The sequence below is a fragment of the Urocitellus parryii genome, chromosome 11, assembly GCF_045843805.1.
Source record: "Urocitellus parryii isolate mUroPar1 chromosome 11, mUroPar1.hap1, whole genome shotgun sequence".
Taxonomy (NCBI): Eukaryota; Metazoa; Chordata; class Mammalia; order Rodentia; family Sciuridae; genus Urocitellus; species Urocitellus parryii.
This window is the reverse complement of record NC_135541.1, coordinates 55,569,741-55,597,415: the sequence shown is the minus strand read 5'-3', so window position 1 is coordinate 55,597,415 and position 27,675 is coordinate 55,569,741. Positions and strand designations below refer to the sequence as shown.

At 37.5% G+C, this 27,675-nt stretch overlaps 1 protein-coding gene across 1 annotated transcript in view; it reads right to left on the bottom strand.

Annotated features, from left to right (window-relative positions):
• Tnni3k (TNNI3 interacting kinase) overlaps positions 1-27,675 on the bottom strand; it is a 277,900-nt gene that overhangs the window by 28,663 nt on the left and 221,562 nt on the right. Inside the window, exons 22-23 of the mRNA XM_026409759.2 lie at positions 23,077-23,136; positions 20,453-20,622 (exon numbers count right to left, since the gene is read on the bottom strand). Coding sequence (XP_026265544.1) covers positions 20,453-20,622; positions 23,077-23,136 — 230 coding nt within the window. The remainder of the gene's footprint in view (positions 1-20,452; positions 20,623-23,076; positions 23,137-27,675) is intronic.

The following is a 27,675-nucleotide window of genomic DNA, read 5'->3' as shown; positions in this document are numbered from 1 at the left end:
AAACAAAAAGGATGACTCCATCAGTTACACAAGTGACAAGATGTTAAACATTTAGGACTCCCACATCGTAGCACCAGCTGCCTCTGGATGATGCACTTGGTTAGACTTGGATTAGAGAAAGGGAAAGAAGAAAGGATCAGAAAGAAGAAAGGAAAGGAAACTGCTCTTCATTGAGAATGCACAACTCTCTGCAGATGTGGGAGACCCTGAAGAAGATGTACCTACTGCACAAAACTTTTTCTCCCAAGGGGGTCATTGCAAGCAGACTCACCATCAGAATCTCAGCTCTCTCTCTCTCTCTCTCTCTCTCTCTCTCTCTCTCTCTCTCTCTCATATGAAAATTTTGGTGCACTGCATTAAAATTATCTGTTCATTGAGGAAAGGGATGTGGCACCAGCACATTTTCAAATCCCAACATAACTGCATATCAAATACTAGCTGAGTGAATGAACCACAAAAGTACATACACAAGCAAACAATTCCTCATCTCAGGCACTCTGCTTTGATCTTGGGCCAGTCCAACAGGATGTATGGAGCAAACATTTTGCTCTGTTGATTCCATCAGCAAAATCCTTTGAGAAAGCCTTTATTAAGAGTCTAAAACTAGCATCGACTTTAAAGAGCCAAGAGTCTGTCTCCTTCTTGAGGTGTTCTTGTAATCAGAAATATGGATAACAGAAGGCATCTATAATTTTCCAGAGTAAGTCATTTACCTGGATGAGAGGCAGGAAAAGCCAACTTGGGGTGTTCACAATGTGCCTGGACATGAGGTTTGTTAAAGAGATGCTGTTCAGTTGGAGGGAGGCATGCCACAGGGTTGCCCATGGAACAGAGTATGAAGCTCTCAACAGTGCAGAAAGAACACTATACACAGCACCCTGTTAGTGGTAGGTGTTCATCCCTTCATTCAAAGAACTTTTGGTGAGTAACACCCATGTGACCAATGTTATTCTTGGCACTCAAAGATGAAAGCAGATGGGGTGGTGTGGGAGTGGAGATGCAGATAAAGAAGAATAGGCATATGGCTGAGATGCTGGGCAGTTAATTCAGTAGAGCTGAGATTCATCATCCACCTTTCAATGCAGAGACTAACAAATTACAAGCTGGGAAACCTTTGTGTAAATTAATTTATTTTCTTTTTTCATTTTTGGCCATGATGGATGGATCTCTTTTTTCCCTTTCCTTTCAATTTAAAGAGACAGACTCATAAAAAAGTGATCACATGCATAGTGCCATCAGTACAAGACAGGCTGAGTACCAAGGGCAAACCCTGCGTGTCGCCTGGTTTTGTGTATTTCCAGGGGCCAAACTTGCATTTAAGAGGGAGCTCTGCTGTGTTTATGTCACTCATGCCTCATTTACATGAGAGTGACAGAAATTGGGAGAAATTATTTTGGGGGATTTCAGTTTTTCTCTATAATCTGTGAAACGAAAACCTGCAGTTAATTGGGAATATGCCTGCTAAAAGCTAGAATACTACATAAAATGTGGGAAAGATTTAAAATTACTGGGTTCACCCATATTAACATTTTCCATCCTATTTTTAAAAATTGTCCTTTATCATTCAGGGTAAGATGAGCCTTTTATTCTTTCCTTCAATAATATTTTATTAGATAAACACAGAAGAAAATAAATTATGAGATCACAAAATAAACAAGAACTGATAACCAGACAGCATGGTAACATGTTTGGTGCTGTTTTGGGCATGCCACATGTGCTAAGGAATATGAGGGATTTGTCTATAAAAAGTACCTAGGAACTCCTTTCTGATATTGAGTGATCTGATTTTCAATTTTTTCCTGCCTTCAAATCTACCTAAGTCCTTTCGATGACCCATTCTAAATCTAGCTCTAAACCCAGGCATCATGCTCATTTGTGGTCACTTGAGTTTTGAGTCATGCCCCAGCGCAATTCTAAGGAAGACGGTTGCTGTAACCAGCGCCACCCAGATTCTTGCATGCTCACTGCCTGGGTTAAGAGTCTCAGTTCTCAGTGACTGGAAAGGAAGAGGCATAGGAAAGTTTTTATCTTCCTTCTGGTTTTCTTGAATGACCTCACTTGTCTCCATCTGCTTCTTCCTTTATGTCTACTTTTGTTCATTGTAAATCTGCATCCATATCCTGGATTCTTGCCACTCTCAACTCTTTGCTGTTCTCCACGTATATCAAATAGATTCCCATCTCCCTGCCTTCACCCTTGCTGCTTCCTTTTCCTACTATGCTCTTTCTATCCTTCACTGATTGGTTAATTTTTCCAGATTCATGTTAAATAGCACTGCCTTCAGAAAGCCTCCCCCAACCTTTACGGTACTCTCAGGGTAACCTACACCTGGCTCAGTACTTACCTTTCCTCTTTGCTTCTCTGACCTCCTCATTAGACTACAAATTCCCAGGGCTGGGGAGATGTCTACTCCACCATGTATTTCCAAGCTGTACTATAGGATATGGCACATAGTAGATGTTTAATAAATGTTAAGTGAATGCATAAATACATCCAGTGAAACACCCTAAAGGAGGAGCAATGGGATCAGGTAAGTGAAGGGTTAGAGTAGTGGAGGAAAATGACACATTTAGCTTTTCTCATCTGTAGGTAAAATATTGATAATTCTTTAAATAAAGAAAATATGGGCAATATAAAGCAGATTGACAGAAGCGAAGAATATATTTAGCTGGCCAAGAGTGTTTATATACGATAAACCATCAAAATACTGGGAGGAGAATATCTCTGGATAGGGTCAGACATAGCACTGTGTAAGGAAGCAGAGCTCAATACACTTTTGTATTAGTTGACTAATTTTATAAACTTTCCAATTCCAGCCATATTTAAGCTTCATATACTGTTCAGGTTCATATAAACTTTGTATACTGTTCAAGTTCATGATTAGTCTTTGTGCTAAAGATCTCAGAAAATAAAAATCAGGGAATAATGTAGTGAAACTTTTGTTAAGTAGTCTTTAACTCAGTTTGACTATCCTTTAGAAAAGAAAAATAGCCAAGAAATAAATAAGTAACAAAAAATTTGTTTATAAAATTGAAAATCAGATCACTCAGTATCAGAAAGGAGTTCCTAGGTACTTTTTATAGACAAATCCCTCCTGTTCCTTAGCACATGTGGCATGCCCCAAACAGCACCAAACATGTTACCATGCTGTCTGGTTATCGGTTCTTGTTTATTTTGTGATCTCATAATTTATTTTTTTCTGTGTTTATCTAATAAAATATTATTGAAGGAAAGAATAAAAGGTTCATCTTGCCCTGAATGATAAAGGACAATTTTTAAAAATAGGATGGAAAATGTTAATGTGGGTGAACCCAGTACATTTAGATTTGTTAGTTCTTTAGCATTTTAAATCTTTCCCACATTTTATGTAGTATTCTAACTTTTAGCAGGCACATTCCCAATTAACTGCAGGTTTTCATTTCACGGATTATAGAGAAAAACTGAAATCCCCCAAAATAATTTCTCCCAATTGCTGTCACTCTCATGTGAGTAGCTGCTATGTAGAAACATGGAAAAACCCTTACATTAAAATGAACGGCAACTTGACTAAGGAAGGGTGATCGTTGTTACATCGGACAATCAGGTAGTATAAAAAGTGAGGAAAGGTATGAGAAATTTATGGGTAAAGCTGCTATTTAATGAGGAAAAAGGAGGGCCCTCTATTTCAAAGAGAATGAGCAATAAGGAGAGGAGAATGCCGGGAGGATCCGGTCTTCATGCAGACACAAGCTTTCCTTCTTCAGCCTCAGAAAGGAATTTATCCATTTCTAAGAAGAACTATGAAATAGAAGACATTTATCTTTAGCTTAAAACAAACAGCCAACATTTCCAGGGGTGATATTAAGTACTATATATGTATTTTCTTTGGTCCTTGAAAAAAAAATGACAAGGTACCATCATAATCCCTGTTTTAGTAAACCAAAGCCCAAGTTCACACTGTTCTTTGGAGGAAGAAGTGGGATTCGAGCACAGGTATTTCTGCCCACACAGCACATCAATTCCCACCCTTTTATGGGCAAGCATACCCTTCCTGCTGAGCCTCCTCACTCTAAGTAATCCTTCTACCAGATGCCTGCCCCAGACCAGGCTCTGCCCCACGGCTCACTCTCAGTCCTCCCAGCCTGTCTGCATTCTCCCACACCACAGCTCTCTGTAAGTCCAAGTCACTAGTTGTTCTTTGAATGCAGTCTGCCTTTGGACCTATGGGCTATTTTTTTCTCTTTTCTCTCTCTCTCTCTCTCTTTTTTTTTTTTTTTTCTGATGCTCTACCTTTTGTAGAGCTCAGTGCACACAATCACCAGTTCTAGAACCATTCTGGCTGGGTGCAAGTCCTGCCTTAGTCATTTATCACCTGTATTTTCTTAGCCCTCATTTTCTTCTCATCTGTAAATAGAGAAGCTGACAATAACCTTTCTCATTGTTTTGGGGGTTAAGTGAAATAGCACATTTAAAGTACTGCAGCCTGTTGTCTGGTACAAAATAAGAATTCAATATGGGTAAGTTATTAAAGTTATTCATTCCACATGTACCTCTTTTCCCAAACCCCCTTTTGTAGGAAGGTGTCCATGTGCCTTTAACCTGCAGTGAATGTTGCCTGCCTCTCCTCACTCTAAGTAATCCTCTGTGGTTCATGAACCTAGAATCATGTGATCTCCAGCATATATATCATATAGTATTACAAATGCATTTGGGGCCCATTTTCCATAACTACTTAAAAAGGTTAAAACATTATATGAGAAAGTCTTCTTGATATCTCCAGTCCCTGGCTGACTCTTGACAAAACGTAGGTTCTCTGTAAATGTTTGTTAAATAAATACCTAAGTGAGAGGAGAAGATAAACAAATGTGGCTACACTTTTAACCTTTGCTTATCCCAGAAGCACTTGAGTTTCTACATCTCTGAGTTCATGAGCCCGGATGACCAGCTCATGTGACAATAAATTAAAGTACCGTATTGGTTAAGAGAATGCCAACAGAGCTGAAATGAGGACTTTCCAAATCTCACCACTGAACTGTGCTTCTCCATGTTCTTGGTGTCACCAAACTACCCTAACATGAAGGACAACAAGAAGTTCATTAAAATAGGAGGAGACTCTGGGATCAGAAAGAGTTGCATGATTGAGCTATTCATTTATTCATATATTCATTCATTCACCCCTTCATTCAATAAACATATATACTATGCTAAGTGCCAAGTATTGTGATGAATATTAAGAATGCAAAGATGGGAGTATAAATATCTGGTGGGTGTAGTTGATATATAACCTCACCAATGATTATAATACAGTTTCTGTGTCTGATAGGATAGCATGGAAATGATAACAAACATCATAGGCATCTAGTCAATTGAAGGTATTCAGAAACACTTCCTAAGGGGGAGATTTGGGATTGAGCTTGATCTTAATTAAATCCTTCATGTATCCATGTGCTAAAAGGGTCAGGGGGAGGAGAGGAAATTTGAAAATTCTTTTTGTCATGTCTTCTTGCAAGTTTCTTTGGACTTATATTTAAAGAATATTTGAATTATGTTTGCCTTGAAATATTCATAATGGATAAAATGTGGATCTTGCCATCAGAACACTATATGATATTTGTACAAAAGTTAAAGATGTATTCAATATTCCTTTTGATTTATTTTCTTTTATACTGTGCCATTTACACCAAGTACACATGCAAAATAGTGTACTAAGCAAAAAGTGGTAAGTGAATTAAATTGATACACCTTTTCTATGAAAACAGGGAATTTTTTTAATCAAATATAAAGATGGGATTAGAAAATTTTATAGGGAGAGTCAACCTTGAAAAGGGGGTAGAATGTAGAAAGCTGTGGGCAAGAGGACATTTAAAGCACATTAGAGGTAAAAGGGTCCACAGAGATTGGCAAGTCTTATGCTTCTAAAATTTTAATGAACCTTCACAAGTCATCTGCTAAAATTTTGTTAAAATGCAGATGGTGATTAAATACATCTTGGTGGGGCTGAGATCCTGCTCTTTTAACAAGATCCTAGATGATACTGAAGTTGCTGATGTGTGAAGCATGCCTTGAGAGCAAGTGTGCAGTTCACATGCCTCATTATAGACAAGAATCCTGAAATCCAGGGCAGGAAGGAATTTGCTCACACCACACCACTGACTAGTATAACAGCAGCTCTCGTCTCTCAGTATAACAGCTCAGTAAGGAGTGAGAAGATCATAAGGCTTTGGAGTCAGACTGATCTAGGCTCAAATCTTGGCTCTGCTGTTTACTGGCTGGCAAAGCCTTGGGCAGGTCATTTATCCTTTCTGTGCTTTTGCTTTCTCATTTGCAGAATACTGATAAATAACTCCTACCTAGTAGAAGAGTTGTGATAAGTCAATGTTATGACTGGCCTACAAAAAATGCACAATAATGTCTAGAATATAGTAAATGGTCAAAGCATGCAATATATCGTCTCTTTTCACTTTTTGGCCAAGTTAATTTTTTCATCAGTGTGCATGGCTATATTAATCTGTACCACATACCCCCTTAGGGCCTAGGCTGTGCTAGCATTTAGTGACAAGGGTACAGTCAAATCTGACCAGTAAGTTAGTGCCCAATTGTGGCCAGGAAAAAAACCCAAATGAAACAAACAAACAAAAAAGGATTTCACTTTTTAAATTGTCTCTTTGAAAGAGGATGTATAGGATGGTAAACATCCACAAGTGAATTTTTCACATTTGTTTGCAACTGATGGCTTTTAGCTGTTCATTAATAGAAAATGAACAGCTCATCCCACAAATATTTATGGTGGATGTTTTTCATTCTATTGTGGCGAATACTGGAATTATTTTCTTCCTGGATCCATGATTTTATTTTTTCTGGTTGCCTTAGTTGCTATTACCTGAATACCAAGAAAAAAATAAATTTCATTGGCTCTAAGAAGATAAGACACAATGACTTGTGAAATGTATTTTTAAATAACAAACATCCTGTTTCAAATACTACCAAAGGAAAGGAAGAATGTTGCCACTTTTGCACTATATGAGGGTTAACTTTAGTCCACATGGAAGGTGTTAAAGGTGAAAAGAAGAAAAAAAAAATCAATGAGAAATTAAACCTGTTAAACTGTGCAGTGCCATTGTAAGAGCTGCTTCAGAAATCTATTTAGAAATCATTGCTCTTGTATCTGAATCATTACTGAGACATCCGCATCACCCACTTCTTATTACTGCAAACATAGCAACAGTTGCCATGCTAGCAAGAGATTCACAAGGCAAACACTGGAGTCAGGAGGGAGTAGGGCGGGGCAGCACCGGCGTCAGGGCTGCTGAACAGAGCACAGTGCCACCCGTATAGATTTAATTAGGCTGGTTGTTCTCTTTGGTCCCTGTCCTGTCGCACATTTCGCTACAGCAGGAACAGTCTAAAAAGCAGCATTTTTTGGACCAAGTCTTACTTTCCGTTAAGCACAAATGTAACCACCAAAGGCAAGATCTTGCTTTGATGTGGGTCTGGGTCCTCCTTTGGTATATGAGTGGAGAAATGGCCAGGGTTTCTCTTCATTTCCAGGAATGAAAAAAAAACTTATAAAACTCTCATTATTAGAAAGTCAGGCCACTCTCTGTCCCAATATGTCATTTCATCTAATTGAAAACTGAGAAATCTGTCACCATTTATTTAGCAGTTTGCCTCTGGCGAATCTTTGCAGGTTCCCTTCATGTGGCTGGGAATTAGTTAATTAGTATTACAAAAAGCGTGAAGAGGAAAAACCCGTACTCTGGCTCGCCCTTTGGGTTAGGAGGAAGGCCCTTTTAGGTTGCTAACAAGCAGTGCTGAAGGATAGAAAAGAACATGAAATTACAGCATCAGGATAGCCGCTGTGAGGGCTGCAGCTCAGTCTCTTTCTCAAGTGGATATGTTGTAACCTAAATATGTCACTTGCTCACTCTTTTCATGCAAATCTTTTATGTGTGACAATAAATTCAAGTCCTTCACGCTTATTATTATTTTTTTTTTTAGGGTGGCGATTTTACACACGTAGAGCTCTTCTCCTATCTTCACTTTTATTAATTCCCCCCGTTTTTCATCACTTCCTCTTCTGAGCAGAGTATTTTGTTTGATGTTCTTTCTTTGACATTTTTCATAGAGAAAGGTTGTTTCAAACTGAGGGTGGTTTTAAAAGTCAGGGAAAGGATTGACATTTTTCACACGCTCCTTAACTTTGAGGCTGAACGCCTTTGTTCAGTGTGAAATCTCCCAGCCTCTACCCTTCCCCGTGCAGTCAGAGGGGCTGGAGTCCCGCTCAGGGTTCGTCAACTGGTTGCTAGATGGCGCTAGAGAGCAGGCAACTCAAAAAAGAGCAGCCAACATGGTTGCTACAGGTCTACAGCAACTGAAAGGGAGTTCTCCCACAGGGCCCTATCACATTTCAGCACAGACGGATGTTCAGTTCTGACGATCTGTAAGACAGTAGAAATGCAGGGGGAACTAGCAATCAATTTACAATCTTCCTTTCACTTTTGGAGTGTCTGTGTTCTTCGTATGTGAATTGTTTGTATATTTCACTACAGTGCTTTCTGGGTATGGCAAGCAAGGCGTTGGTAAAGAGCTGTGCTGAAAATATCAATGGCTCTGTTTATGATATAGATGGCTAGGCTTACTTTATTTTTTACCTTCATGGAAATAGTTTTCCTGCAAGACCCTTCCCCCATTTGCTTTAATTTTTCCTCCCTATTAGATGACATTCAGTGACATAATGAGGAGGTATCAAGTACTTTCACATCCTCACATCAAGGTGCACAGCTATCTATTTTCCCTTTTAGCCCCACAACCTCCTGAAGTGGAGGTGTGGGGCTGAAAGACAAAAGAGGATTTTTGTTAATTAGAAAAAATTATAGACATCCCAAGGAGATCTGAGCTTCAAGGGAAAATAAAAGTCAGCTGACAGGCAGCATGGCACTTGCTTAGACTATAGCTTCTGTCCTTTGGCTTTCGTGTTTTTCCACTGCAGAGCCTTAATGAGCTTGATAACTGGCCTTCAGAGAGTGACTGTCATAAAAATTGCATATTACAGAGATGATAAGTATCCTATAAAAAAAAATCCTGTCCCTAGATTTTGGCAAGCAATGTCTCACTCTTCTCTACACAATGTGAGCAAGGACCGCTGAACTTAAGTCACATAACTAGAATCACTGAGTTAGTAAGATAATTCTTTCTATAAGCTCAGAAGATGTGGCTCAAGTGAGGGTTAAGTATTATGATGCTTCAATAGGCACTGAAGCCCATTGGAGATTCTACTAAACACACATTAAATCAACAATCTTTTAGTAAATAAATACTTCAGAAAGCCAAAGGAGCTTTTTACTGTTTTTTTTGAATTTATGAATCTTAATTTCTATGTAAAATCAACTCAAAATTCCGAGCCCAGACTGTGTTTATGGATGAGAAAGGGCAGTGTATCTCTTCAATTCTAGCACTGAAAAAGTCATCACCAGAAAGGCTATTTCTTGTTCCAACATTTTAACTAAGAGATTCCTTATATTTTCTTAAGTACAGTAAGTGTGGAACAAGGGCTATAGTTTGACTATTATGGTGGAGAATACATTTATTGAATAAAAAAAAACCCCACCCAGCATCAATTTTATAATATACTTAATCCAATAAAAATATAGTAAAGTAGAGTTATCTTCAAAACTGGTCCACAAGTATCCCTTTGGTAGCCAAACTCCTAGAAGGAAGAAGTTGGTCCTTTCATATGTTCTGATTGGTTGTTGTTGCTTTTAGAAATGTGGCCTGGAAGCTGGGTTGATTTTGAGACAGAAGACTGAAGAAGACAGAGAGCAGGCGTTAGCACAGGACTTGCTATTGAGGGAGGTAGGTGTGGAGTGGTCCTGTGCAATTGGGGCTGTATCAGTGCAGGCAGCTAATTATAATCTGTAGTGAGAATGCAGAGCTAAAGCAAAGTGGTTAGTGTAAGAGTAGGGTGAGAAGGGAATCTCCACAATCAAAGGCTATATGAGCCAGACTAAGAGTGTACAATGTTTCACTGGATCAGGCAGAGGTTAATGGTGAGTTAGTTCAGTGCATTGGATAGCTCTCTGTTCAACCTCAAAGACTGAAACTGAGGTTAGAATTTTCTAGTTCTTCAAGGTAATTCAAATATGTTGGTCAAGTTTAGTCTTCAGACAGCATCATATAAAGGAAACACTGACAGGCCCAGACTCAACTATGTACTTGTTTTCTTGCTATATAATTTTATGCAAGTTACTTAAAATTATTTGAGTCTCAGTTTGTTTTACTCAAAAAATGGAAAGCATGAGATATACTTCACAATATTTTTATGAGAAATAAATGGCATCATGTTTGTGGGAAGCTATCATGTTCATTCATTCATTCCACAAATAGGAATTTAGCACCTACCGTGTGCCAGACAACATTCTAAGTACTGTAGACACCGCAGTGAAAAGGAGAGCAGATGTTTGTACACATACAATGTTTACAGTCTATTGGAGATACCAGTAAACTAATAAATGATTGGTTATTCCAGGTGGATATAAATGCAAGGAAGGTCTTATACTGATTTTTGTTCACCTAAGGCCTGAATTTTCCTTCCTTTCCTCCTTTCTTCTTTCTTATTTGGATTTCAGTACTGGGGATTGAACTCAGGGACACTCTACCACTGAGTAACATCCCCAGCCCTTTTTACTTTGAGACTGGCTTCAAGCTTGTAATCTTCCTTCCTCAGCTTCCTTAGCATCTGGGATTGCAGGCTTGTCCCTTTAGGCCTGGCAAAGCCCGAATTGTAATGGACCACATGGGGAAGACACAGAATGGGCCCAAGTAGGGTGGAAAATAAGAAGCACCTATAAAAAGTTAGAATCTCAAGGTACCAAGATTAGATGAACCAATAAAAATAAAATCCACTCTATGTAGGGAGATACAGAGGATAAGTGACCTATTTCTTACCTGGCTCCAGGAAAAGCAAGAAAAATGTAATACAATCCTGAGAAGTCCTATGCACAAGTCCCCACACAAGCAAGTTTAAAATCAGAATTATTAGTCTATATGTTTTATGAGAAACTCCAAACTGAAATTGTATTTTAGTCCTGATGCGTTAGTGTCCCTGGATGATGAGGAGGAGCAAAAGCTAATCATCTCTCAAGTAACTTGCACCAGACAAGGGGATTGGGGATCAAGAGACAAAGGCCCAAGGAACCAAAAACTCACAATAGAAACAAAAATCCCAAATACACAATAAAACCAGACAGCATGAGCAAGAATTAGTAGACACAAGCTAGGTTGATAAAATCTTCAGAGATCAGAAATATAGATGTAGAATGTAAAGTAAATGTGTTTAAAGAAAGAAAAGACTAAAAGTATGTAGAAAGAACAGAGATTTTCAAAACTGCCCAAACTGTAAAAATCATATAACTTCTAGAATGGAATAGAATTAGAAATTAATTGAATTGGAAAGTCAACAGAATAAATTTCATCTTATATCCAGCTACTAAAATAGCAAGTGAACTAGAAGAAAGATCTGAAAAAAATACCCAGAAAACAGCACAAAGTTTAAAGTTTAATTATGTGTGTGTGTGTGTGTGTGTGTGTGTGTGAGAGAGAGAGAGAGAGAGAGAGAGAGAGAGAGAGAGAGAGAGAGAGTGTGTATGATTAGGATATATGAAAAAGAGTGAAAAACTTTAAAATACCTTTATTAGAGTTCCTGAAAGACAGAATTAAGAAGATGAGGTAAAGGAATTTTAGAGGAGATAATGGCTGAGAATTATCCAGAATTTGTGGAAGATGCCAATTCTCAGATTCTAGAAATCCAACAAATCCTGAACATGATAAATAAAAATAAACCCATACCTATGCACTATAGAGTTCAACTGTAAAATATCAAAGGCAAAGAGAAATTCTAAAAGCAGTTAGAAAGGGCAGAATGAAGACAAAATGACGAGGAGATTGATAGGTGAAATTTTAATAGAAGCAACTCAGAAACACAAAGAATAGCATCCTGAAGGCATAGAGAGGGGAAATGAAGACCAAAAATCCTATATGCAGTAAATACCTTTTAAGAAAGAAGAAACACGAAAATATTTCCAGATGTTTATTTCTAACAGAGTTATGCTGAAGGATTTTTAAAGATGTATTTGAGAAAGGTCTGAAATGTAAGCCTAACAAATAAGGAAATAGTAAATATTGGCAAGTCTAAAAAAACCACAGCTTTATAAGATAATAAGATAATATCTAAATGCAAAAGTTAAAAATAATAATGAAAAATAAAAATACAGTAATAGCAGTATAAGTCAGGTGGGAGTGACTTGCAACCAAGATGGTCTAAGGTTTTTCTTTTGTTTGAGAGTAGAACAAATGTATTAAATGTAGAATTTTTAAAGTAACATGCAAAGTTCTTAGGATACCCAGTAGGAAGATAAATAGAATGAATGCATATTCAAATAAGCTTAAGGGAAGCAAAGAGGAATAGATAGTGTGAGAGAACGAAACAATATGGTTTCATTAATACAAATTATTTTAGCAATTACAATGAATAGACCAGTAATATGACAAAAGTCATAAAGAAGCTTATGAAGAAAATTATAAATTCTTAGTAAAAGAATATTAAAAATGTAAATAATTGCAAAAACCACACTATATTCATGGTAAGGGAGATTCAATACTATACAGATTTCAGGTTTTCCCATATTGATCTATAGATTTTAATATCAATAATCCAAATCTTATCTTTTTGTGTGGAAAATGCAAATGGTGTAAAATTTATGTGGTAGGGTGAAAAGCAAAGATCAATCAACAGTAGCAAAATGGGACATATCCTACCAGGAATCAAGATTTTAATAATGCTAATTAAGGAAGGAAAATAGGAAAGGAAGATAAGTAATTTTATAATCATTATTTCACTTTTATTCATTCTGTTCTTTTCATATTTGCAGTACATCTCCAACCTCCAACCTCTTCAATGAAATCTTTTTTAACCCCTCAACTTAAAACACTCTTTTTTTTTAAAGCACAAATTAATATGGCAGTCAGTTTTCACCTCACATATTCTGTTCTTTCGTTTATTAAAGGGAAATAAGTGGGCATTTAATGGCCTAATAGGAGGGTGTAGGATGGGAAAAAAAAAAGTCTGAATATCTAGTAGTTCATTATTTTTTGGACAAGAACAGATTTGAACTTGAGAGGAATGGTAGGGACCAAAAACTCTAAATGCCAAGGTTTTATTCATTTAAATTGCAGAAATACAAACCATGGTATTCCTAGCCCAACTAATGATTTATCTAGCTTATTACAAATAAAAAAATATTTAGTATTTATTTCATATAGTTAAATTACAAATGAGAGATACTGTAGGCACCTGAAAACAAACAAAAAAATGTCTTCACCTAAATTATTTATAAACTAACAAGGAATAAGATATACAATTATAAGATGAACTAATGTAAATGCATAAAGTGACCAGAGGCACTGTGGGCTTTGGTAAACCATGAGTGAGGATGGGGAAACCCTGAAGTGCTTTCACACAACACAGTGTTAAGCTGACTGAGATAATTACCAAAGACTGGTTAATAGTCACTAGACTTGGGGGATGACCATGGTTAAAGAACAGTCAGGCTAAGGTGGTAGATCAACTGTGGTGTGTCCACAGGAAATAGTGGGCACTTTAGGTTGTCCATAGTGTATTATGGACACTTTATACTGGAATATTTTGCGTTTTGTAGGACTTCCCAGAACACTGGAGGAAGATCAACATTCTGGTCGCAGCCCACTAAACATCATTAACACTTCTGTAGTCATTGGGACTACCAAAAAGCAAAGCAAAACAAAATAAACTACAAAATAAAAAAGCCTCATCTTGTTTCTCAAACAAAGAATGCATTTGAGGAGAGGGAGAGTAATAGCGTCAGTCTCTGTTCAGAACCCCTGGAACATACAGTGGGAATATGTATCATTGGTGACTTTAAACTCCAGGGTGAAATAACTTCACTCAATCTTAGAGGCAATAGAGAGTTACTAAATGTTTGAATGCAGATAATATTGGGGTCCTATATAAGGAAGATATGCAGGCTACAGAGGGTTAGGTGGGGGGGCATGGAGAAGGTAAAGGCATTGCAAAGGCTGGGAAGCAGAGGTCCAAGTTGTATATATAGACTAGGACACAGAGAAAGAAAGAGATGGGAAAGAAAGAGATGAGGAGGGAAGAGGGAGAGAGAGAGAGAGAGGGAAGGAAGGATCCAGAGGATTGTATAAAATCACAAGAACAAAGCAAAGTGTGAGTATAAGGTGGTCGTGAACATGGTGTTGAAATGCTGATTTTGGTGAGTTGACAAGGAAACAAGTTGGAGATGAAGAAAGGATTGGAAGAAAAGGTAATATCTGAGGATCCTGAGGGAAATTTTAGTACAAAGAAGTGTGTAGAAGGAGGTAGATTAAAAGGAGGAGAATTTGGCCAATGATGAGGACACATGACCACAGTTAATAAACATCCTGCTCTACAACAGCAAAGGGTCATGGGCCCCTTACTGCCCTCCCATCTTCATTCTTCCCAGGTACATCTGTTTCTTGGAGACATCATCGTACACAATTGCTATATTTCAGGAAAAAACAATGTACAAATTGAAATTTTATAAGTCATATTCAATTTCTAGAAATAGAAATGCATTCTAAGTATACTAGGCAAACTTTCTATTTAAAGGAACCCTTTGATGGACTCTTTTGTAGTGTGAAAGATTAATTCCAAATGTATCTGTTTTACAGTTTCAAAGCCTGAATCCCTGGTTTCCTTCTCCTGGATAGCTAACTAGGTCGTAGCAGTCTATTCTCAGAGCCCAGCCCCACACAAACACTAATTGGTTTTCACATCTGAAAGATTGTATATCACTTTGTCATTTCTAAAATTACATGATGTAATCCATGTACAAGATGGGAGATTTCATACCCTGTGGGAGGAGCAAGTGCCACATGCTTGGTTTTCCAAATATATCTACAGACATGAAATCTTTCAAAACAGGCAGAACTTCAAGAGTGTCTTTCACAGTCTTGCATTTTATCAATTTGTGGTTTCAGTTGGAATGAGTAAATTCTTATTGTCCATGAAGAAAATATCTGTCACAATTTCCCACCTTGAAATTTTTTTATGAAGGAAAATAACAATGACTAGGAACAAATTTGCAAACAAACAACCCAAACTCTAACCAAGTCAAACATTACAGAATTCAAACAAACTGACCGTAAAGTTCATAACCAGAAACTGAAAAATCAATGCACCATTTTCAAGACGTAGTTGAGGGATCTCAGGTCCTTATATTAGTAGGGACTATAGGCCAAATCTTGTACCATTTTTCAAAATCATAATGCCATGTTAAACATTATATCCTATTGTATAATTTGAATGAGTTTGGAACCCAAAATCAGAGTTAACAGTACAATCATAAGGCCTTAGGAGATAGACCATGCAGGAATCAACCTTCAACAACCCTATTTTTTCACAGATGCTATTTCACCTCTACTCTCATTTCCTCTTCCATCTACTCCATCAGCTGCATCCTCTTCCCACACCACTACTGAAGGATTAGCGCTGTACCTTTCTCGTTAAGCAAGCTTCTCATACTTGATGGTATATTGGAATCACCTGGGAAATTTTAAAGCATTCTGATGCAGGGGTGCCACCCCCATGGACTTTGGTTTAATTGGTCCTGGGCATTGGTACTTGTAAAAAACTGCCCAAGTGATTCTACAGTGTAGTCAAAGTTGCAAATCACTGTCTTATAGGCTCTTAAATTCATGGCCCTGCTGGACCCCTGTATCCTTGGACTCTATTGATCATTGGTCTCACTTCCTCTGCCTTCATATACACAAGCTGAAAAAATAAGCCTGGGAAGAGTAGCTGAATTCATGCCTTGGTCAACTTCCAGAAGAAAATGGAAGAAGTCCAGTAAATTCAAGTATTGGCAAAATATATTAAGCTTCTGGAACATGCCACCTCCCTGTGCCAAGGAAATTCAGAAAGCTTGGGAGACTCCTGGGGCTCAGGGGAGTCCTGCCTCTTCCTTGCTTTCTATTAACTTGAGAAAGTTGTTTACTCTTTCTGAGTCTCAGTTTCTTTATCTATAAACAATGGAATACCTGCCTCCTTAAGCTTTGTTAGGTGACTATTCAAAGAGTTCAAAATAGTGTCCAGTATATTCAATACTGGAACTTCTTAAATGGAAAGAATTGATAAAACAGTTAAAGCCTGTTCTCTGATTATGCTCCAAATTAATAATAATTACCATATATTGAGCAAATTTATCCAATTCTTCATTCTTTATCTACTGCAGAAGTATTTATTACTTATTGACCTTAGGCCAAACATACGGCTAGATAATTGGATGTAGTAATGAATAAAAAGACATGATTCCTATCTTGGTCCACTGTACAGCTTGGTTAAATGCTTTATCTATTGCTATCATTGATTGCAAATAATCCAAAAACTGAGCTTGCTAGAGGTAGGGCACAACTAACAAAATGATCTTCAATTCACCCTTGCAGTAAATAATTTGAGATAGGCTGGGCTGTTCAGAAAAAAAAAAAAAAAACTTGTACATAGCAGACATACACTTATCAGAGTTCCATAACAGTCATGAAGGGCCAGGAGGCTATTCAATAAACAAACAAACAAACAAACTTCTGAGAATACCAAAGGGGGCAGCTTAAAAAACCTGATGGGTTTTCCCACTCAGTTCAGGCAGTTTTATCACTGGTGGTTTGCTGTTCTAGGTTCTTGAAGGTCAGAGAGGCTGTGTTCCCCTCACCCTCAATTCCCCTGAGAGTGTTGCTATGCCTCCCATGCAGCTCTCTATGTACTGCAAATTCTGAGACTTATCCACATTACCAGAACTGTGTTCTTTGCTTAGGTCTGCGGGCATCTTTCAGCCACTCTCTGTCACTACTATGAGAATAGCACCTCTCCTTATAACACTCCTAAGAGCTGGTAGTATTATCCGTAGTTTACATATGAGACTTAAATAACTTGACCAAAGTCATTGAGCTGGTAAATGGCTAGCCAAGATCGAACCTCAGATCTTTCTGATTCCACAGCTCATCCTCTTCTGTCTTAAGTGGACAAACCTCAGATGACTGTGCTTTAGAAATATCAAAATCTGACTCTTCAGAGAATTAATTTTAAAAACCACAAGTAGAGAACAGAAGAGCAGATGGAAGTAGAAGAGGATGATGGGACCAAACCTAATCTAATCTTGGCCTATGGGCCCCTTATGAAATTATGTTGGAGACTAAAATCCAATAAAAAAATTGTGTCCAGTTTGCCTGGTTATCAATCAAACCTTCTGGTACTTAATTTCATGACATTCCATAGATTAAAGTCTTCAAGATTCAGATTCCCATCTCCTCTGAGCTGCAGCTACAACTCTTTTGTAAAACTGGGAACATAATAACTACAGCTGAAAAGCAACAGCAGCAATTTGTAGAATGTATAAGACCCTTGCCAACTCCAGATAATCCTTTTCCCACCTTCATCATCTTAAGAACTTTTACTCTAATAATAGAATGTGCAAGTGTGTGAGTATGTGTGGAACACACACACACACACACACACACACACACACACACACAACCAGGCCCATATGCAAGGAGCTCGTGTGCAGGGCAGAGATTCTGTCAGTCTTTTTTGATTTTCTGATTACAGTATGTACTTTCTAGGGTCTTCATCAAGCTACAGTTACTGCCTTCTCAGTTCCCCATCTATAACAGGCAGAACTGAAAAATATATTTTATGTTAATGAAATACGAACCAGCTCCCAGTCCAACCACAAGTGCTTAGCCCAAGGATAGCTATTTAATCCACAAAGGGCCAATCACATTCTCTCTTGTGGTAGATTACATTTTTATTGCTAATTTACTATGAATTTATACATTATCATATTATTATTATATTATTCTTATATCTATGTTCTTTACTATGTGACTTCACAGTTCTTTTCACTAGAGATCAAGTATATTTTTTCTCCCTATTGACATTAGGACTTTGCTGTGTGAATTGCTAATGGAATGTCAGAGGATGAAATTTGAGCAAAGGCTTTAAATGTGCATATGAATTTTCAGGTCTTTGTCTATGAGAAGAGCACATAAATAGTATGTTCTTCTATGTGCTCATCCAAGGAGGGTGAAAAATATGTGCAGCAAACTGGGCATCTAGGTTAATCCCACCCAAACAGCCTACAGACACATGAGCTAGAAGTAAATGATTATGGCTATGTAGTCCTAATTTATGGGATAGATTATCATATACAATTGTTCTGGCAATGGATGACTGATATCTCTCGTTTTAAAATTTTTTTTATATATGTGACAGCAGAATGCATTACAATTCTTATTACACATATAGAGCACAATTTTTCATATCTCTGGTTGTAAACAAATTATATTGACACCAATTTGTGTCTTCATACATGTACTTTGGATAATAATGTCCTTGAAACTTTACAATTAGAGACAGAAAGACTACTGGGAACTAAGGCATATAAATGGCAGAGCTCACTTTGGAAAAATGCTGAATTTTTTTTTATCTTTTTCTGATTTACTCCTTTGCACCTATATATACATGTGTGTGTGTGTGTGTGTGTGTGTGTGTGTGTGTGTGTGTGTGGTGTGTTTGCTTTTATTTTCATTGAGGTAAAGTTCACATAAATAAAATTAATGATTTTACCAAAGTGAGTAGCATTTAATACACTCATTATGTTTTATAACTGCCACCTCTACCTAATTCCCAAATATTTTCAACATCCCCCAATTAAAACTCAATACCCATTAAATAGTTACTTCCAATTTCTCCCTCTCCTTATCCCCTGGCAACATCAATATGTTTTTCCCCCTAGATTTACCTATTTTTGTGAATTTGACTGTGTCCCCACTCAAATTTATATGTTGAACCCCTTCTCATGTGACTATGCTGGAGATAGGACCAATAAGTAGCTAATTAAAGTTAAATGAGATCATAAGGGTGGGGCCTCAATTCAATGGAACTGGTGCTCTTGTAAGAGGAAGAACCAATATTAGAGTTCTTTCTCTTCCTTGTGAAGACACAGAGAGAAGGCAGACTTCTGAAGACAGGAAGAGATCTCCTACCAGAACCCAACCATGTTGGTACTCTGATCTTAGACCTTCAACGTCCAGAATTATAAGAAAATAAATTCCTGTGTTTAAGCCACCTAGTCTCTGGTGTTTTGTTATGGCAACCTGAGTTGGCTAATGTATGCTATTTTGGATACCGGAAGACACAGGGCTATATAAAACATAATGTTTGTGTTTAGCTTCACTTAGCATATTTTCAAGGCTCTTCCACATTATAGCATGTGTCAGTACTTCATTCCCTTTTATGGCTGATGCCAGGAGCCACCTGTGAACTGTGAATTATGTATAAATCAAATTGGCATGGAAGCCACTGAATAGGAAAATCTGGTGTCTGGGAACTCCCAGTGGCACTCCTGCTGGTGAGACCATCCAAATACATGTGAGTTCCTATGCAGCTCTGCCACAGGTTCCACATAGCACCACAAATGGGGTGACTTGCTGGACTCATATAGCCACACAGCCTCTAATAGATGGGTATAGCTTGCCAAGATGCCAAACAACCTGTTTGCTGCAAGTAACCCTAGAAGCAAGACTCCTCCCGCTGAAACCTTATCCCTGCCTTTGATGTACTCCCTTATAAAGGACAGGGAGCCATTTTCTAGTTGTTCAGCTCTAGCTCCTATGTGGACTGGACTTATAAGCTGCTCCATCCCTTTAAAAACTATTTTTCTGACTCTTGACTCTTAATTCTTCACTATTTCAGACTTAATTTTTCTCAGGTGGCTTATCCCCTCCTGAGCAGAAAACTATCTTGGCAGTGTTCTGGCTGCCCCATGATAGACTGAATAATATTCTACACCATGGATACCACATTTTGGTCACATACTCATCCTTTGATTGATATTAGGTTGTTTCTACCTTTTGACTATTGTAAATAGTGATGCTATAAATGTTTGAGTACAGGTATTTGAGTTCCAGTTTTCAGTTCTTTTGGATATATAGTCCAATTAGTAGAATTTCTGGGTTAGGGTAATTCATGCAATACTGAACTTTAGGGGCTTGAATATCCAAAGTTATTCTCTGGCTTTCACCCAGGTAATATTCTTTAGATTTTAGAAAATAACCCTTGAGTATATCAAATAAATGCTTTTTGTTGCTATTTCTTATTAAGCTAGAGGTAATTGTTTATTACAGAAAGAATGCAACTAACAGAAAGAATCTGAAATAAAGAAGACGATTTCTAATTTTGATTCATGATATTATAAGAAAAATGAGCTCAAAACTCCTTTTTTAAATGTTTTCCAGAAGGGTGTTTAATCCTGTTGACAATAATCAAATTTTGATGAGACTATCTTGATATGGTTCTGAAATCTGACTTGATGGTTAGACTGTAGTTTAGATTACCACTAACCTTTGTGTCCAGGAAGGATAGGACCTGGCATTTAGAGCATATTCCAACTCAAAACGACTTCTCAGAGCTGCCACATGACTTCGGCCTGGCCCTGCCCGGCTCACCAGGCAATCAGAAGAAGAGGAAGGTGACAGAGACCCGCTGCTGTTACTGGATGCAGGAGACATCAGCTGGGTGAAGGAGAGGCAGTTTGAATCATTTGATAAATCCAATGGGCATAAAGAAATAGAGTGGACTATAGATTTATTTTAATTTTCTGTTCCCAGATTTTTCATATTAGTGAACGCTCTCAACCATCTTAGCTTGCTTTTAGTGTTTCCTTTCAGCCTCTGGTGGCAACACCTGACTAGCCTTTTTGATCCAGTTCTATGTTGATAGCTGGCCTGTTATACCTATCTTCATCTTTCCCAAAATACAATAGCCCCAAATCAGATTCACAAAATAGATATTTAGATGTTTATTATTCAATGATCACAACAAGATTCTCAACATACTTCAATATGGCAATAAGACTCATGACAGAGTTCCTTTAAATTGTACCTAAAATTATTCCCTTTGCATTAAATTATTACCTTGAATTAAAGTGGATTCACACACTTTCCCAAGAACACATCCACTTAATAGATGAAGGATGCTTTAGTGTCTGGCAAATGTTGAACCAAACAGAAGCAAACCAATGCCTTTGCTACATGATAGTTCTTCAGATGTTGGATTCATCCTAATTTTTTCTTCCCTGTGATAAACATTCCTGGTTCCTCCAGTTGGTCCTAACCTTACACAATTTTCAAACCATTCATTATTCTGATCTCTCTCCATGAAAATATATGTCCCAGTTTTCATTCCTTTAAAAGGATCAGGGACAAACTAGGTACCATTTTGTTTGGTATTCTATTCTATTCTATTCTGTAGCCAGACAATGTATTTTAACTGCCAATGAGTTTATTACCCACTCTCATTCATGATGCTTCTTAAGCATGTATCTAGCATTTCATTCTTTTATTGTTTCTTTAGCTCTTAAGCAGAGTGTTATATTATTCCTGCTAAATTTATTCCTGTTGGACAAATCCTGTTACTTCATCCTCTAAGATATTCTAGAATCCTGCTTTCAAATATTTTCTGCCGCTCTGAACTTTATTATATCTGCCAATGATGAGTCTCTCCCTCTTGACTTTGGTCTAAGCTATTGCTTGAAAAGTTGAAAAGTGAGAGAAGGGAGCCCTATGAGACTTTTGTAGTTAAATCCCTTTTCCTGACTCTAGTCTATTAATTAGTGCAACCCAATCCAGCAAACTCTTTTGTGCATTATCAGCCCCCTCCTCTTCTGTCCTAGTAGGGAGAATATACTAAGAAGCTTGATCAATATAACAAGATAAGCTAATTTAGTAGATCCTACCATGATCCCTGTTATTCCCAACTGCATCTAGTGGGACATATATCCTGTAGGCTAGGAGCAACCTTGTCTCTTCAAACATAGATTCACAGTGAGAGGATATTTGGAACTCAAGCCCTGAAGGCATCTATTAACACTGAAGGCCTCTGGAAGATTCTCTTGCCCACAGGGACTGCTGAAGCATCACTAAATGTATACTGTTCTCCCCATTTCCTGTAAATTTCAGAACCAAGAGAAGGGAAATGAAGTTTTAGGTCTAAAGACTAAAGCCTCCTTCTACACAAAAAGCTTGCTCCTTACAAGTTTCTGTGGAGTCATGAGAGAATGACCCACTGCAGGCTGCATCTGCAGACCTAAAATTCTTTTCCAACAGACTGGGTTCCAAAGCAGTTTAGCTGAGATTCTTTTTGGAAGCAAAACTTTTTGTGGATGGCTCCATTTTGATATTCAGTTGAGCAATCTCAGGTTGCTGCTTTTCTTTATTCCCCCTTTTTCTCTTCTTTTCATATACGGATCCTATATGTGTGATGTCCTTCCCCCTCCTCCTCTAGCACTCCTTGTGCATTTGGGAATATATTATTTTTTAATTAGTGCTCCTGTTTTAGCTCCTTTGCCTATTTTCAAATGCTATCTCCTGACCAGGTGTATAGCAAATTAAGGCAATTACAGAGAAAATTAAAGCAAATAGCTCCCTGATATTAAGGGAAGAAAATTCCATTAGTTTGATTATCAACATATATCACTTTATGTAACATATGTGTGGTATAAAAACAATGCTTTTCAATTAATTTATGCATTATTTTTGTGATAATTTCCCCCTTTCTTATTGAACATAAATGGACAATGACTTAACATCTTAGCTTACATTTCACCAATGTAGGAATTCTGTGTAGAAAAAAATCAATTAAAAATAATTACCTTCTAATAAATTTGTCATACCTTCAAATTTTCAGGTATCATTTTTTTTTTTTTTTTAAGCTGAGCATGGCTATGACCATTTACCTGACTGATTTTTTTTTTTTTTGGAACCACCCAAATTCACTCTGAACTTGTCTCTGTCCCTGTAGATACAGCCAATTTGGTTCTACCCTAGGGATTTAATGAATAGGTTAAGTATAAATGGAGTTATGGGCCTCAGAGTAACTTTCCATAAGCGCCCTCTCACCCACATTCCCTGAAAGCCTTGGGTATCAGGGCTTTTATACAGACTTATTTCAGAAGGCAAAGTTCTTACCTCAATGTTGCAGAGACACTCCTCTAACTTAGTAACAACTTCAGAAAACTCAGGTCTTCCCTGTAAATAGAGAAAAGACTTTTTCCTCTGAAGAATAAAGCGGGGAGACTCTCTTTGGATTTTAAAATTGGGTATTTGCATTTGTAAAGAATGAGATTAACAATAAAGTATATTTTTATTTAAAATACACTTGTATTGAAGTGTTAATTGAATGTTCATTTGCTGTTCATGGAGGGATGTTGAGTCTTCTGATAAGAGTTTTAAGTCAGAATTTGCAACTACATTCAGATAGTGAAATAGTGGAAAAGCTTTAATTAGCTTTGCATGTTTTTAAATGGCAGGTTTTCTTCTTCAAAATGAAAGAATAAAAGTGGATCTAAAAATTATTAACTATCTCCATGCCTCATAATATATTGCACATGTGTCATAGGAAAGAAACTGTTAAAGCTAATTTTGTAATTAGCTTCACTACTGAAAAGACATCTCAGATTCAAAACTAAGATTAAGGTAGAAACTTCACTACTATTTCCTATTTTGGGGCTTAAGTTACGTTTTTTTTTTAATCTTTAAAAACTGCCATTAAAGATATTGTCCATTATAAACCTCAGTGTCAAATGTTTGGTTTATTGTATTCTGATTATATTTCAAGCTTTCTTCTAGTAACAAGGGATATAAAAATGATTATGGATCTATAGGAAAAAATTCTGGGAATTATATGCCTCCTTTTGTCAGATCCCAAGGATTATATATCCTATCATTTCTCTCTTTATGAAATTTTCACTGCCAGGAGGTAGAGAGCCCAATTTAACATTCAGGCGCAGTAACCAACTAATTTAGATTCTTAGTAGAACAATTTCTCCCTTAATATCTAGCCCTCCCCTGAGGACACTACTTCCCCCAGAGCCCTCTTAAGTAGAAGCTGTTTTCTCCAGCACACTCCAGTACCTCTGGGTAGGTGGGGATGGCAATGGGTGAGCAAAAGGCTGTGTCTTCCTTGCTGTGCCTGCTATTTCCAAACTGTTTCTCCTCTAAACATATCAGATTGTTGGCCTATTCCACTGACTTCCTCTCCCTCCATCTCTGAAGATTTCAACCACTGGTTTCCTGTTATGCTCTCTAAGGCTATTGTCCTTTTATTATCCATGAAGATAACCCTGCAACAGCTGGACCTCCAGTTTCCTTTACCTCCTCTTCTCCCGGGGGCTTGTCTTCTCCCTTCATGTGGTCACTCAGCTCTGAGGTCATACCCTAGTCCCTGTCACTACCAAGCCCTGTAGATCCCTCTTTGTTCTTCATCCAAGGATAGTGGGCCACACTGGTATTTCCAAGCCCTTTACCACTTAAAAAGCAAACAAAAGAGCAAAAACATTTTATAGTGAACATTTTCAAATATGCCCCAAAGCAGATATTATACTATCTATTTAATCCACCATTTTCTTTATTATAATTTTTTGCTCATCTCATCAATTTTTTTACTGTCCTCTCAATTTCTTACTCCCTCCTTACCTACTTCACATTTCATTGCAATAACTTCCCATTATCACTCCCTTCCACAAACCTCAACTTCCTGGCCCTATTTTGCATTTTGTACACTACTGGAAAAAGTTCAAGCTTGATTAAATCCATCTTACCACTCTTGCTTGAAAATACTGACGCTCTCACCCCAAGACCTTGTGTACTGCCCATTGCTTAAGACCTATGCCTAGCCCACTCACCCTCTGGATGACTCTCTCATGCTCTGGATGACTATTTTGTACCTTCTCATCTCTCTCAAACCTCCAGCTCCCACTAGGATGTCTACTTATCCACCTATGCCTAAACATACATAATCTGCCTTAACTTCTGTTGATGAATTTTGCTTCCATCTGAGGCCATTTCCTTCACTTGTGTGCTCCAGCAGTAATTTTCCCTTTTATGTATTTATTTTTGTTTTTTGCATTTTTACATGGTTTCTACTGATTTATCCCTTCCAGCACACAGACAGAATATATATCCTTCCATTTTAAAAACAAACAACAAAATAAAACTCCTGTGGGCTCTTCTTCAAGATACTGCTCAACTTTGCTGTTCATCTTTATTCCAAAAGTGCTCTAAAGAGCTATTAAACTTGCTGATTCTAATTTGACTCCTCCCATTTTGCCTCTTCCCTAATCAAACTTTCTCCTGTAACAGTGCTGAAATTGCTCTTGTCAAGGGTACAAAGACCTTTCTCTCCATTGCTAAATTCAATACTAAGTTTCAATGCTCATTTGGCATAGCATTAAATAAAAAGTCATTCCTTTGTCCCCAAAACAGTTTTTTTTTTTTCCAATTGAATTTGAGGTCATTTTCTCATTGTTTCTCTCCTGTCTGCCTTAGTCTTCTCTTTTGGTTCCATCTTTCCTCCTTATCTTTAAATTTTGAATCATCCCAGGACTCAGGGTTGGAATCTCTTCACTCCTATACTTAGAGGTAATTTGTTGAGGTGGTAATTCCATTTCACGCCTTCAAAAAGCAACTCCCAGATTTCTATCCCGAGACCACTACTCTCTCCTGAACTCTAAACTCACACATACAATAGAATGCATTTATAATCCTTTCTTATGTCCACAAACAGTAACTTCATCCTCTACTTTCAGAGGCCAAAAACCAAAGAATAATCTTTGACTTTTTTCTCTGTCATGCTTTTATTCAACATATCGTGCTATGGTTTTGATTTGAAATATCCACCACAAAAATCATGAATTAAAAACATGGTCCCCAATGCAACAGGGTTCAGAAGTAGACTTTCATGCGATAATTGGCTCATGAAAGCTCTACCCTCATCAGAGGATTAATCTATTTGATGGATCTACCCATAGATCTCTGAATGGACCACTGAAGGTGGGTCCTAGCTGGAGGAAAAAGGTCAATAGGGACATGCCCTGGAAAGGGTTTATCTTCTCCCTAGCCTCTCTTTTTTTTCTTTGATCCCCAGTGGTCATGAGTCAAGCAACTGCCTTTGCCAAGCCCTTCTGCCATGAAGTTTTTGCCTTGGAGTCAGGTGACCATGCACTACATACTATGAAACTTTGAGCCAAAATAAATCTTTCTCTTCTCAGTTGTTCATATTAGGTATTTTGGTTACAGTGACAAAAAAACAAAACAAACAAACAAACAAAAAAAAACTGAGTAACACACACAAGCAAATCACTTAATTCTATCTTCAAAATGTATCCAGAATCTGAATGGTCAAATAGCTTATATTAGAGCAAGGCTTTCATAGATAACAAATGTGGAAGACAGCTACCTGAAGGCACTGCAGAATGAATAAAATCAGGCAGATTTGGGAGGGGTATTATTTAGAAGGAAAGAAGGACATGGAATGTTTCTCTCCTTTTTTTTTTTTTTTAAATAGCATTTAGTTAGAACAGTCACTATCTGCATTTTAGGAAATACTTAAAATTTTGATAGTTCATTTGCTTGAAGAACCAGAGGTCAGAATTCAGGCCAACCAGAATGTAATACCTACTGTTTTATAACATATTATCTCAAATTTAGTGTTTTTTTTTTTTTTTAACAATTTCCATCTTTTATCTGACAGTTTCTCTGGGCCAGAAGTCCAGTACTGATTAGCTGGGTCCTTTGCTCAGAGTCTCATCACAGTGAAATCAAGGTGCCAGCTGGCATGGGGTGAGTTTCATTTGAGGTTCAAGGGTCTTTGCTAAGATCATTGGCTGTTGGCAGATCTCATTTTCTTGTAGTTGTATGACTCATCTCCCTGTTTACTTGCCAAATATTGCTCAAGAATGACCCTCAGCTTTCAGAAGATGAATACATTTGATTGCCACATGATCTCTATATGCAGTTCACAATATGGCTGTTTGCTTTTATTTCTGACCAGCAAGGGCATGTTTCTCTGACTGCTTTCTAGGTGACCAGCTGGGAAATATTTTTTGCATTTAAAGGGACTATTTGATTAGGTCATTTCCACACAGGGCCATCTTTCTTTGGCATATGATGAGACATAATGATGGAATAATATCACATTATTTTCACTGACTCTGCTCACCCTCAGGGTTAAGGATCAAAATCTTAGGAGCCATATTAGAATCTTGTTTATCACTTAGTGGCACTAGAAAGTGAGGGGGATCCTGAAAGAAGAAGCCCTGAGACCTGTGTATAAATGCTGCCTAAATCTCTGAGTGATTGTATATGCATGGGGAAGACTTAGATTATCCCTTCTAGATAGGTCTAAAGAAAAAGGAAATGGACTAATATTGGATTGGCCCCATGTAAGACATTGTTTTTACTACTATTTTCTAGGAGTGGAATTATCTAACTTTTATTCTGAGCCCATGAAAATCCATTGCACTCTTCAAGGTCCAACTTAGTAGTTACATACTTCTTAAAGTGTCGAAGTGATTCCACAAAATAATTTTACATTTTTCATTAGTTTCACTTCTCTCTTTCTTGTGTCATAACGAGGTATTTATGTATCTATACCACCAGCTAGGAAGTACCTTGAGGGTAAACATTTATTCTTATGTACCAGCATAGTCCACCACATTGGTTATTTGAGCTCAGATTTGTTAAATTAAATCACATCATATAATAAACATCCAGAATCTGTTCCTGATT